A 14,166-nucleotide genomic window follows, 5' to 3' on the forward strand; every position below is an offset into this window, starting at 1 on the left:
TTGAAATAAATTTGCACAAAAAAATCCAGATCTATTTTTCCTCCATTCTATTTGTTATTTTTGAATGACCTGCAAAAAAATAAAATCAAAATGTTACATAATTTGGAAGATACAAAAAAGACAAAGTGAAAATGTGAAGGTGCGCAGGCGCACCTGCTCCATTGAAGTTTTCCCATTGATCTATTATTAGTCAGTTTTTATTTCATTTTAACACTTTGTCTCTTCAAACTCTATACCCTAGTAGTGTGGATTCTCCTAAGATTAACTATGGATCGGCCTCCAGCAGGCTCTTGTTATATCAGCTTAATAATTTTCTTTTCTGTAAGATCTTGAAACAGGGGCAAAGGCTTAGTTTGACCTAACAATTTTTGCTTGTTCGACCTTCCTGACCAAGATATTCCAGCTCGGTCATCAACCACCATATTTATCATAAGAATATTATTCGGTGCCCCTTATATGAAATAAAAATACTTATAATCGGTTGACCGATCGCGTGCACGGATCCGTCGATCCGTCTATCGTGTGTGCTTCCCTCGTGGACCACCTTATGGACACACATAGTTAGCGAGTTGCAGGGCCTCCACAATGCATGCTAGTATGTGCATGTAGTCTAATTTGGCCGATGCGTGCCACCAAAATGCATGCATGGCTAGCTGTTCGTTGGTTCGCTTAGCCCGTCCACTCGTCATGGCGTTCACTAGTTCGCTAGGCTTTTCCGTTTGGGCATGTCTGCGACTGTCTCAATCAAGTAGACACTTACCCTACCCGAAGATGGAGATCTTCGAGCCTACTTCTCTGAGGGAACACTAGATAAGAGGGGACGCTCCCGGAGTTACCATTTAGCACCCTACAGTCCTCTGCCATGGACGACGATTTGAAGTTAGTGATATGTGTGATGTTGTATACATTCACCTCATATGTTACGGAGCACATGACCAATATTGTGAAAGCACACACTAGATATTGCAATGTTTTCTAGCGCATTTGGTGCAAGTTGTGTTTTCCTCACCTTTTGTTCGATGTTGGTAAGTGGTTGCAAAATGTAATGAACTTGTATGAGTTTGCTTGGGAAAGCATACTTAAGATATTGTATTGTTCTTGGGGATTGCTACAAAGTTTGTTTTCCTCTGATTTATCCATGTTACGTACATCATTTTAAATTGTAACAAACTTACAGTTTTTGTTACGAAAGCACAAACAAGATATCATAACATTTTCTGGACGCTTGCTGAAAGTTCGTGTTCTCTTTCAGATTCTTCCATGATAAACACGTGTTTTTCAAAATGGTGCAAATGCATGTTTTGTTTGCTGCAAATAATTTTGAGTATTGTTTAAATAGATGCTGATTTTTATTTTAAATAAATTTGCAAGAAAAAAAGTTGCCGCTTAACCACTTTTAATTGATGCAAAACACATGATTTGTGTTGTAGTCGCTTGTGATTTTTGCTGCCTTCGTTGGTGTTTTCTATTGTAAATCCATTTGTAGCAAAAATAATACTCCCTCCGTTCATTGATATAAGCAATGTAGTTTTTTGAGAAAAAATGTAGAACAAAAGGTGTAATGCGTTGCACCAATTGTGTCGACAACTTTCTAAGGAATTGGTTTACGTTTTCTTATCATATGCAAAGCTCTCAATTTTCTCACGCCAATTATTCAATGATAGTCTCGCCCAAACCTAATGCGTTTTTTCCTCAATATGCAATCTTTAATTTCCGTGCCAAAGACTAAATGGCTTAATTTCCTATTTAATATTTCCGAAAACGCGTGTACTACTTTATATCCACCACGAAGCATTACGGATATGTTCGGGAATTGTCTAATTGGTGTAGATCCTAGGTTCAAGATACTTATTAGGGTGGGGGCAATTGTTGTTATTTGGTATGTCGCTATGGCTATGTAGAAATGACATGGTTTTTAATGATAAAAATATTTCATTTATGCAGGTTATTATTGCCTTCGGTGACACCATCATCTCTCCCCTACCGGAGTCCCCCCTGATGTTGTTGATAACAACTGTGAAGTCTTTTTGCACGTGCCCCTACGCCCTACAGCTGAAGTCTTCGCCATTGAACTCTTGATTTATTTTCGATCTTCTGACATCCACCAGTCGAACAACCAGATGGGCAGAGCGAGACAGGTGTAGGTGGCTTCTACGGTGGAACCCTAGGTCGCAACTTTTTTTTCATTCTCTGGAGGAATGTTTCGCCAGTAGTACTATTATTTCGGCTTCTTGTGCTCATCGGGCAGTTACAGGTTCACATTACAACAACAAACAGTAATTTGAAAGTAAGTATATATATGTCTACGACGAACTGGTGGAGCATATGTTACAAAAATAAGCTTAGGCCGGCTTGTATCCCCTATGTAAAGCAATGAAAAAAGACCGGAAAAGTAACCCGTTGCTGCAAAAATTCTCGCACTCGAAATTAGGGTTTTGATTATCTTAATGCAGATCGGTTTCTCCTCACATCCATTTAGCTCGTGAAGATCAGACAAACTAGTAGAACTACTGGGTTTCTCACTGGTGGAAAAAGGGGCTTTGGTCGCGGTTGGCAACTGCCATTAGTCGCGGTGGCGCAACCGCGACCAAAGTAGCGCGACTAAAGGCCCCCCCCTTTAGTCGCGGTTCCTTACGAACCGCGACTAAAGGCCCGTCCACGTGGGCCGCAGGCGAGCGCCAGGGCGGAGGACCTTTAGTCGCGGTTCTTCTGGCCAACCGCGACTAAAGGCCTCCGCAGGGTTTAGGGTTTAGCCCCCCCTCCCCCTAAATCTGGTTTCTTTTTAATTTGTATTATTTTATTTCTTTTGGGTTTTAATTTTGAAGGAGTTTCACATATTCTACGGTACTACATACATGCATATGAATGTACAATTTCAAACAAATTTGAAATTAGAACCAAAAAGAATTCAAGAGGAATATACAATATATATTCAATATCGGATGACCATATACAATATATATTCAATATTGGATGACCATATTCAATTTTGAACAAGTTAGTTACAAATTCTGGTGCATATAAAGTTCTACGTCATCGTAATAGTGTTCTCCTCTAGGATCGATGACTTCCCTCGCCAACCATCCAGCTAGTTCCTCTTGAAGTGGTCGGAAGCAAGCTTCTGGACTAAGCGTCTTCCGGAGGTTATTCCTCAGGATGTTGTTCTCACACTTCTGGTCCCGCTCATTGCAGTATCTCCGGATCCTCTCACAAACATAGTATCCACATAGATTGGTCCCCGGTGGCTGAATATCCCCAGTCGTCCGCACTGCCATTTTAAAATGTAGCTCTTTTTTGAATTCACCGACCTTGGTATCTACGAACCGTCTCCAAACCCTACGAGGCAAAGAAAATTAAATAAACAAGAGAGTTATTAATTAGTTACTTGATATTAGGAAATGATGAACGAAATAGGCCGATCGATATAGAGCGCAAATGAATGAAAATAATTACTTTTGCATCATTTTTCTCATGTCGGCCCAAAGCGCCGGATCCATATTCAGAGAGTCGTGGACGAGAACTGAGGAGGTCTGAACTTGAATTACCATAAGAATCCAGTGGAACCTGCGGACACGATACATGCACAGTCATGCATAACTCATCGATTAGCCACATACCATGCATGGAGTAAACAAAAGAGAATGTGCTCAAGACAGAAACACTCACCCAAAATGGTAAGGAAATAGAATATCACTTTTCTGTTGCTGTTTTCTAATAAACCGCCACAGGTCATCCTCCACGTCGGCGGGGTGGTGTTCTAACACATGTGAATTAACGATGTGTGGGTCAATGAACCCAACATCATGGATGTTCCTTATTCGCATTTCCCGCTTCTTCATTCTGCATAATATATAGCGTACACAACAAGATAGTTAGGACAATATATATATATATATAGTGCAGGCCGGCAATGAACGAGATGGGGTAGAAATTAATAAATCACTTACAGAACGTAGCAACTGATGATAGATTTGTCGAGGTCGCGCAGATTGAACAGCTGGAACAATTCACTCAGAGGAATTTGTACCCAGTAATGTTTGAAGTGATGCTCATATTTAACTTCCGCATAGATATAGTCTTTGGCGTTTTTATGTTTTATGTAACCCTTGTACCAATTTAGCAGACCTTTCATTTGTCGAGGTAGATCCTCTTCCTGCGCAGGCTCGATGAGAGGGCCATTCTTCACATATGTAAATACTACGTCCTTCATTGGCGCCTCATCAAGGCCTAACGATTGCACGAAGAGTGATACCTAACTCGGCCGCTTGTTCTCTGGCACTCGTTACAGTCAATCCATGTGCCGCAGCTGCTATGATATCGGGGGCATCCGGACCGGCGGCTTGCACTATGAGCGGGGCGATCGATTGTTTACTTTGTTCCCCGAGCTGGGCAACTTCTTTCCCCCTTTCTAATTTTTTCTCGGCCTCGTCCTCCAAGGCTTTCTTCTCCGCCAACTCTTTGTTCCTCTTGAACTCGAGTGCTTGCCTACGAAGTTCACGTAAATAGTCGTCAGGCAGATTCTTCGCGGCTTGGGACGGTGTGTTCAAAAATGACATAGCCCACTTCTTTTGCTCATCAGAAAATACTGGCTTGGGCTCGCCCTCTCTTTTCTTCTTGCACTCCTCCTTCCATTTCTCATGCTGAGCAGCCACGGCCGCTGCATTTTCCTCGACACTAAGTTCCCAAGGCCTCGGGATGAGAGGCTTCAGTGATGGCTCTGGTATCTTTGTTTTCTTAGGTACATAAGGGTCCGGGTTAATAACCCAGGACTGCTTCTGCTTCTTCGCCGGAGGTGGATTGGGGGGCGGTACCGGTGTCTGATCACCCGCCGGACGAGGACTGGGGGGCGGCGTCGGCTGACGTGAATGAGGTGTATTAGGTGAAGCACCACCGCCACCGTCACCGCCACCGCCACCGTCACCGCCACCGCCACCGCCACCGTCACCGCCACCGCCACCACCACCACCGTACGGGGGTGGACTTGTTGGCGCCTCGCCTGGAAACTTGATAAACTTCTTCTGCCATAGAATGAACTGGCGCTTGACATCTCCAAGTCTTTTCACCCCTTCAGGTGTAGCAATGTCAATGTCCAGGTCCTCAAACCCTTGGACTATCTCCTCCACCGTCACACGAGCATAGCCATCTTGAATGGGGTTGTTGTGGTGGAGTGCTCCAGGTGGTAAAGCACTGCCGATGGCTACCTTCATGGACATGTTCCCGATAGGATAATACAGATGACATGCTTTCATCTCCTTTATATCGTCCACGGGGTAGCGAGGAGGCTCCGGTGCAGTAATTTCGACCACCAGAGGCTCCGGTGCAGTAATTTCTATCGTCGGTGCACCAGCCGGTGAGGCCTCCGTGGAAGCCACGCTGCTTCTTCTCCGCTGCTGGCTTCCGAGATCCATTGGATGATCTTCAGCATGCTGCGCCCGAGCTGCATCTCTTTCGGCGACTAGTACACTCACGGTTTTCTTCATCACATCCATTTCCGTTACCAACTTCGCCACAACATCTGCATCCCGATCCATCTTTCTCTTACGGCTTCGTAACCGTACGGGTCATCGTTACGGGGAACCCTACTTTCCACGGAATGGGCCCCATGCCTCGTATACGTCCTCCGTGTTCAGGATTCCCGAGGGCTTTTGTCAGGGCGTCGTTCTCTCTGTTGAACCTGATCCTCCCCTCTTGAGCCTCCCTCATTGCCTCAATAAGCTTTTTGGTGGGTGTAATTATTTTGCCCTGGTAAACACACTCCCCTGTCTATGGGTTCAGCGATCCCCCATGCCCGTACCACCAGCTTTTGGCCCTTGGGTCCCATCCCTCCGTACCTGGACGGATTCCTCGCGCCCTTAGCTCGTTCTCCATCTTCTCCCACTTAGGCTGCCAAAAGCGATACCCTCCTGGCCCCATTTTATGATTGTACTCCTTCTTGGCCGCATTTTCCTTATTTTTTTCGATAGTTCAAGGAACTGCTCCGATTTCTTTTGCTTCACAAATTCTGGCCAATCATGTTGCAGTTTCTCATATTGTCCTTTGAAATCCGGAGTCTTGCCCTGGTTGACAAAGTCATGGGCTAGATTTTGCTTGTATTTCCGGAATGCGTTGGCCATCCTAGAAAGAGCGAACTGTTTGACTAGCTTGCGCCTCTTCTTGTTTTCCGCAATCTTGTTACCCTCCTCATCGTATTTGCGGTATTCCGGAGGTAGAACGAAATGTTCCATAAGCTTGTTGAAGCAATCTTTTTTTTCTCTCTTATCGACAAAAGTGAAACCAACACGTGCCTTCTTTGGCTCATTCCACTCCTGGCGGGTGATCGAGACGTTGTCTCTAACAACGGCTCCGCATTGGCTGACAAACTTGGTGGCGTTCTTGCTGGGCTCCAGCGGCCTGCCGGTTGCTTCGTCGACAACATCGATGGTGCATGTTTCTCCTGGTTTCATCGTCTTGGTTGCGCCACGCTTTGACGACGTACTCGATTTTTTCGACGATCCGGCCGAGGGCTAAAATAAGAAAGAGAGTCGCACGCGTTAGTACACACACATTTATTCAAATCAGTTAGTTTGTATCACCAGACGCTCAATATGTATATATATATACCTCGGCGCCGGAGGTGGTTGCTACTTCCAATTGAAGATCGTCGTTTATCGACGTTTCTTCGGCATCATCTGCTTGCTGACGGCGCCCTTCATCTTCACACTCAAGGTTCAGATAAGAAGAGATATCATCTTCTTCTTCTCCGGTCGGCACATATGGAATATCGCCTTTTATGATGCCGAACATATGGTCTTCAGCGTCCGGATCATAGTTGTCCAGAATCGGGTCAGCTCTATCGTCCGCCATATGTCAGTCCTGAAAACATGTAGTAAAAACAAATTAATTGTGTATATGCCAGCATTATCACATCTCTTCTACATATAAAGAGAGAGGGCGACGAGGGAGGCGAGAGGGGGGACGCGTGTATTAGATGTGTATATGCGGACGATCGACCTCGCCTCGCATGCAGTGACCGCGTGACCGAGAGAACGGTGGTGGTGGCGAAAGGGGGGACGCAGTGACCGCGTGACCGAGAGACCGGTGGCGGTGGCGAAAGGGGGACGCAGTGACCGCGTGACCGAGAGACCGGTGTGGCGGTGACCGAGAGGGCGGTGGCGGTGCCGAGGACACATAACCCTCGCCGCCCCCTCTCGATCCCAAATAAAATGTTAAGTTAAAATTTTGATCATTAAGTCTAATTTTTCTTAAGTTAAAATTTTGATCATTAAGTCTAATTTTTCTTAAGTTAAATTTTGTTACATATTACATATTTGTTACATATTACACGCGAGGCCGGCGCGTGCGCGGTGAGAGAGAGAGGGCCGGCCGGCGGCGCGCGGGAAGGGGAGAGGAGGAGGGCGGCAAGGAGCACGGACGGTGAGAGAGAGACCGGCACGGTGGCGGTGGCGAAAGGGGGGCGGCGGTGGCGGTGGCGCCGCCCCGTCGCTGCGAACAAAAAAAAAGCCCGCACATATACGGAGGGGGCGGCGAGGGGGGCGGCGACTCTCCGTATACGCGCGGGGTGCATGTCAAGTTTATATTTTTTAACTTTTAACTTTTTTGTCAAGTTTTACTTTTTTGTCAAAGTTTTACTTTTTTTCTTAATTATCAAGTTTTATATACGTTTTTGTTAATTATCAAATTTTACTGTTTTTTTTGTTAATTATCAAATTTTACCGTTTTCTAAAACTAATTAACTAGTTAAAATTAAAAAAAAAAACTAAAAAACTAAAAAAAAAAGGCGGCCGGCGCCCCCATCTGCACGATCTCTCTGTCAACAGAGAGAGGGCCGGCCGGGCGCGTGCGCGCGGCAACACAGGCGCCGGCGCCGGCGGGCGAGCGAGCTAGGCGGCGCGGCGCCGTGGGCGTGGCGAGAGGGATCGAAGAAGTGGGCCGGGGTGGCACGATCGGGGCGGGCGTGGCACAGGCGCGGCGGCGGTTTTCTTTCGGAGAGCGACGCGCGCGGGAAAGATCGAAGAGGAGGCGGCGGCCGACGGCGCGGCGACGTACGGCGGTGTCGGCGGTCGGCGGTCGGCGGTCGGCGAGGGCGCGTCGGGCAGCCTGACGGCGTCTGGTGGGCGTCGTCTTCGTCGGTTCATCTGGGCGGTCTGTTCGGCGGAGGAAGAAGATGAGCGGGCCGTTCGCGCCGCGAGCTTTTATAGGGAGGACCCTTTAGTCGCGGTTGGGGACGCGAACCGCGACTAAAGGGTACCCTTTAGTCGCGGTTGGTCCGCTGAAGGACCCTTTAGTCGCGGTTGGCGAGGCCAACCGCGACTAAAGGTCTTTTTTCGAATTACTTTTCTTTTTCAATTCAGAAAATAAAACTAATTCATTTCAGAATCATAAAATACAAATAATATATCAAAAAATTCAGAAAAATAAAACTAATTCAATTCAAATTCTTAAAAATACAAATAATATATCAAAAAAATCAGAAAAATAAAACTAATTCAATTCAAATTCTTAAAAATACAAATAATATATCAAAAAAATCAGAAAAATAAAACTAATTCAATTCAAAATTTTAAAAATACAAATTATATATCAAAAAAATCAGAAAAATAAAACTAATTCATTTCAATATGTTAAAAATACAAATAATATATCAAAAAATTAAGAAAAATAAAACTAATTCAATTCAATATGTTAAAAATACATATAATATATCAAAAAATTCATAAAAATAAAAATAATTCAATTCAAAAGTTCGTTGGCCCCCTCTTCCCGCCTCTTTCCGCCGACCCCCTCTTCCCTCCTCGTCTTCCCGCCATTTCTTCCCTGTCTTCCCGCCTCTTTCTTCCCGCCACCAATTGTTTCCCGCCAATTTCTTCCGGCCTCTTTCTTCCCGCCAATTTTTTCCCGCCAATTTCTTCCCGCCACTTTCTCCCCGCCTCTTTCTTCCCGCCTCCTGTCTTCCCGCTCCCATTTTTCCCGCCATTTGTCACTACATATAGGTAGCCCGGCTTGGCCAGCATCACATCTCTACAATCTCTCATCACTCTCTCATGGCTTCCACCGCACCCACTCTAACCTACCAGCAGGTGGAGGAGCTTTGCGCCTCGAACTACCCTTGCCCTCCGGGCTGCCGCGTCCCTGCCGGCTGGAGCCTAGCGCCGGCGGCGTGCCGGTCCCTCCCGTCCCTCGAGTACCGCGCGCCGGCGGCCATCACGAACCACTACTACCTCGACCTCACGCCGGAGCAGCGGATGAATCCCCGCTGGCATCCCGATAACCAGCATACTTGGGACGCCTTCTTCATCAATCGGCGTGAGAGGGCGCTCGCCAGGTATGAGGAGGACGGTCTGCCTCCTGGAAACTTCCACGAGGCCGGCCGTCGGCTATGGTGGTACGGCCGGACTCTGCAGAGCGTCATGGACTACATCACGGCCGGCGATATCCCCCGCCTGCGCTACCCTCAGTTCGAGCCACGAGCGCCGCCCGACGACAGCGACGACAGCAGCGACGACGACGCCGGCAACTTAGAAGGCGACGACTACCAGTACAACGGCGGCGGCTATGAAGACTACGAGTATGCATATTATACGCCTAGGCAGGAGTATGACTAAATCACTCCAAATTTCATGTATGCAGGAGTATGACTTAGTCACTCCAAATTTCCTATATGCAGGAGTATGACTTAGTCACTCCAAATTTCATGTATGCAGGAGTATGACTTAGTCACTCCAAATTTCATGTATCATCAGTGCTATCTCGAGTCAATTGAATGATTCGAAAATGGACACCAAACACATCACGGGTAATATAATTCACATGATTCATTCAACAAAGTTTGGTACAATAAATTATTACACATCATTTCTTCCCTTGTGTCCCTGCTTGCTTACGATTGTGCCGTATCCATGGAGCATCCTCATCATTTAACTTAATGCTTGGGTCGGTGTTCACTTTAAAGGGCGGAATTTCAGCAAACATATTATAATCTTCTGACATGTCTGTCTTGTCCTCCACTCCCACGATGTTTCTTTTCCCTGAAAGAACAATGTGGCGCTTTGGATCATCGCATGATGTACTAATCGTTTTCTTATCTTTCCGTTTCCTCGGTTTGCTACTCATGTCCTTCACATAGAAAACCTGAGCGACATCTTTCGCTAGGACGAATGGTTCGTCAAGGTAACCAAGATTGTTGAAATCCACCATTGTCATTCCGTATTGCTGGTCCACCTTTACCCCACCTCCTGTTAGCTTGAACCATTTGCACCGGAACAAAGGGACCCTAAAGGAGGGTCCATAGTCAAGTTCCCATATCTCCTCTATGTAACCATAATATGTGACCTTTTGCCCATTCTCGGTTGCTGCATCAAAGCGGACACCACTGTTTTGGTTGGTGCTCTTTTTATCTTGGGCGATCGTGTAAAATGTATTCCCATTTATCTCGTACCCTTGGAAAGTCGTTATAGTCGAAGATGGTGTCTTGGCCAACATGTACAGCTGATCTACAACCTTATTGTCACTCATTAAATGTTTTCTCAACCAACTGCCGAAAGTCTCCATGTGGGCCTTCCTAATCCAGGATTCAGGCTTCCCAGGGTTGTCCGAGCGTAAAATATTCTTGTGTTTCTCAAAGTACGGAGCCACCAAGCTGGAATTGGTCAGAACTGTGTGGTGTGCTTCAGTCAGAGAATGGCCGTCCATACATATCATTGATTTCCTTCCGATCGTGCCTTTTCCACTTAGTCTCCCTCGTGCCGCGATTGAGGAAGACCAATCGGCTTAAGGTCAGGAACAAAGTCAACACAAAACTCAATTACCTCCTCATTTCCATAGCCCTTGGCGATGCTTCCTTCTGCCTAGCACGGTTACGAACATATTTCTTTAATACTCCCATGAACCTCTCGAAGGGGAACATATTGTGTAGAAATACAGGACCGAGAATGGAAATCTCATCGACTAGGTGAACCAGGAGGTGCGTCATAATATTGAAGAAGGATGGCGGGAACACCAACTCGAAACTGACAAGACATTGGATCACATCGTTCTGTAACCGTGGTAGAACTTCTGGATTGATTACCTTCTGAGAGATGCATTGAGGAATGCACATAGCTTCACAATGGCTACTCGAACATTTTCCGGCAGGAGCCCCCTCAAAGCAATCGGAAGCAATTGCGTCATAATCACGTGGCAGTCGTGAGACTTCAGGTTTTGGAACTTTTTCTCCGCCATGTTGATTATTCCCTTTATATTGGACGAGAATCCTGACGGGACCTTCATACTGCTCAGGCATTCAAAAAAGATGACCTTCTCTTCTTTGGTCAGAGCGTAGCTGGCACGACCTTGAAACCGTTCCGGATGCCGGTCATCAGGGTCTTTCAAACTTTGCTGGTCCTGCCGTGCTTCCTTTGTATCATTTGACTTCCCATACACGCCCAAGAAGCTTAGGATGTTCACGCAAATATTCTTCGTAACGTGCATCACGTCGATTGCAGAGCGGACTTCTAGGACTTTCCAATATTCTAGCTCCCAGAATATAGATTTCTTCTTCCACATGGCTACGTGCCCGTCAGCTCCCTTCGGAACTGATTGTCCGCCAGGACCCTTTCCAAAGATGACTTTCAAACCCTTGACCATATCAAATACCTCAGCACCAGTGTGTTCCGCAGGCTTCGGCCGGTGATCTGCCTTGCCGTTGTAATGCTTGCCTTTCTTTCTTACTGGATGACCTTTCGGAAGAAATCGACGATGCCCAAGGTACACGTTCTTCTTACAATTTGGCAAATGTACACTTTCAGTCTCATGTAAGCAGTGCGTGCATGCATTGTATCCCTTATTTGACAGTCCCGAAAGGTTACTAAGAGCAGGCCAATCGTTGATGGTTACGAAAAGCAACGCTCGTAGGTCAAATTCCTCTTCTTTGTGCTCATCCCACACACGGACACCAGGTCTGCCCCACAGCTGTAAAAGTTCATCAACTAATGGCCTTAGGTACACATCGATATCGTTGCCGGGTTGCTTCGGACCTTGGATGAGCAATGGCATCATAATTAACTTCAGATTCATGCACAACCAATGAGGAATGTTGTAGATGCATAGAGTCAATGGACAGGTACTATGGCTGTAGCTCTGCTCGCCAAAAGGATTCATGCCATCCGTACTTAGACCAAATCTTATGTTCCTTGCGTCAGCTGCAAAATCTTTGAACTCTCTCTCGATCTTTCTCCATTGCGTTCCATCTGCGGGGTGTCTCAACTCCCCGTCCGACTTACGGTCCTCTTTGTGCCATCGCAACAACTTGGCATGCTCTTTGTTCCTGAACAGGCGTTTCAACCGTGGTATTATAGGAGCATACCACATCACCTTGGCGGGAACCCTCTTCCTGGGTTTCTCGGCCCTCAACATCGTCACCAGGGTCATCGCCTCGATCTTATAACGCAATGCGGTGCATACCGGGCATTCATTCAAATTCTCGTATTCACCGCGGTAGAGGATGCGATCGTTGATGCATGCATGTATCTTCGAACCTCTAAACCTAGAGGGCAGACAACCTTCTTTGCTTCGTACGTAGTGGCGGGCAACTCGTTATTCTTTGGAAACATATTCTTCAACATTTTCAGCAAGTTTTCAAATGCCGAGTCAGCTACACCTGCCTCGTGCCTTCCATCTCAGCAAATCCAGTGTGCAGCCCAGCTTTTTCAGACCATCATCGCATCCGGGGTACAGCGCCTTCCTGTGATCCTCTAACATGCGATCCAAATTCTCCCTCTCTTTTTCAGTTTCGCAGCGTCTCCGTGCATCAGCAATGGTCCGACCAAGATCATCAACGGGATCATCATCACGTGCCTCTTCTTCACCTTCCCCTTCACCTTCCCCTTCACCTTCAGCATCCTCCATGAAAGTATCACCGAAATGAGCAAGATAGCTTTCATCGATGAAATCATCCCCTTCTTCATCTTCTTCCATTATAACCCCTCTTTCTCCATGCTTGGTCCAACAATTATAGCTTGGCATGAAACCGTGCCGAAGCAGGTGCATGTGAACATCTCTTGAGGAAGAGTAACCATTCTGATTCTTACATTTAACACATGGACAGATAACAAAACCCCCCTGCTTGTTCGCATTAGCCACTACGAGGAAATCTTTCAAACCCGCACTGAACTCGCCGGAGAGTCGGTTACCGTACATCCATTGTCGATTCATCTGCATTATTATAATATAAAATATATAATTAACCATCATGCATTTGTTAAACTAACTAGCTACAAACAATATAAATTAAACAATGAACTACACACACATGCACATTTTATCAACGACACATCAAAGGTTCAAGTTGCTAACCGTGATCGAGGAGGAAAAAATAAATGAGAAAGCTCAAGTGTGGCTCCAACACTTCATATCATGTTTGTTTCATGCTCTTGGGGCATTTCATCAAACACCTTATGTGCATAAGAGGAACCAAAAGCAAACCTAACACCCACTTGTGAAGCTTGTGAAGAGAATGGCACCAAATGGCTAAGTGTTGGCTGCTGGATGGGTATATATAGGGAGGGGGCTTTAGTCGCGGTTGGCCTGGCCAACCGCGACTAAAGGCCTTCGGGCACCTTTAGTCGCGGTTGGCCTGGCCAACCGCGACTAAAGACCCCCACGTGCACCGGCTGGCCACCGAGCGCCCTGGGCCCAGGCCTTTGGTCGCGGTTCGCCTCCCGAACCGCGACTAAAGGTACCATTAGTCGCGGTTCCTGCAGCATCGCGACTTATGGGGCTCACCCGAAGCCTGTTTTTCCACCAGTGTCTCCTCAACTATCTGCCTATCTCACAAATAATAAATCGATAAAAAAAATGTCGCCTGCCTTGCTGGAAGCTGAACCATAATCCATATCTTACAAGTATCCAAATATGCATCTCTAGCTAGAGTTTGACAAGATGAAGTGCAGACCATGAAAAAATATAGATTATTGAGATCCAATTAGGCCGGCCTCCGTACGCAGATGCAGCGTATCCACGACCAATATTGACCTCAGCCGGAGCTTCTACATAGTCAAGACATAAAGTAGGCGTTGCGCCATGAGGCAGCTGCGCAGCTCGTTGACCGCCTTGTCGCACGTCTCCTTCTTCGCAGGTGTGGTCGCCTTCTTCGTCTTCCGGCACGCAGCAAACGCAGCGTCCTCCTTCTGC

At 46.5% G+C, this 14,166-nt stretch overlaps 1 protein-coding gene across 1 annotated transcript; it reads right to left on the bottom strand.

The window, feature by feature from the left end:
* Positions 1-11,061: 11,061 nt before the first annotated feature.
* Positions 11,062-12,345, bottom strand: LOC139831400 (uncharacterized). Its single transcript, XM_071820669.1, has one exon. It carries the CDS (start codon positions 12,343-12,345, stop codon positions 11,062-11,064), a length of 1,284 nt encoding a protein of 427 aa, XP_071676770.1.
* Positions 12,346-14,166: the final 1,821 nt, after the last annotated feature.

Source organism: Lolium perenne, chromosome 1 (assembly GCF_019359855.2).
Source record: "Lolium perenne isolate Kyuss_39 chromosome 1, Kyuss_2.0, whole genome shotgun sequence".
Classification (NCBI taxonomy): domain Eukaryota; kingdom Viridiplantae; phylum Streptophyta; class Magnoliopsida; order Poales; family Poaceae; genus Lolium; species Lolium perenne.

What these genes read in the sequence shown, in the direction of transcription:
- LOC139831400 (XM_071820669.1), bottom strand. Translation starts at nt 12,345, where the DNA reads ATGTGGTATGCTCCTATAATACCACGGTTGAAACGCCTGTTCAGGAAC.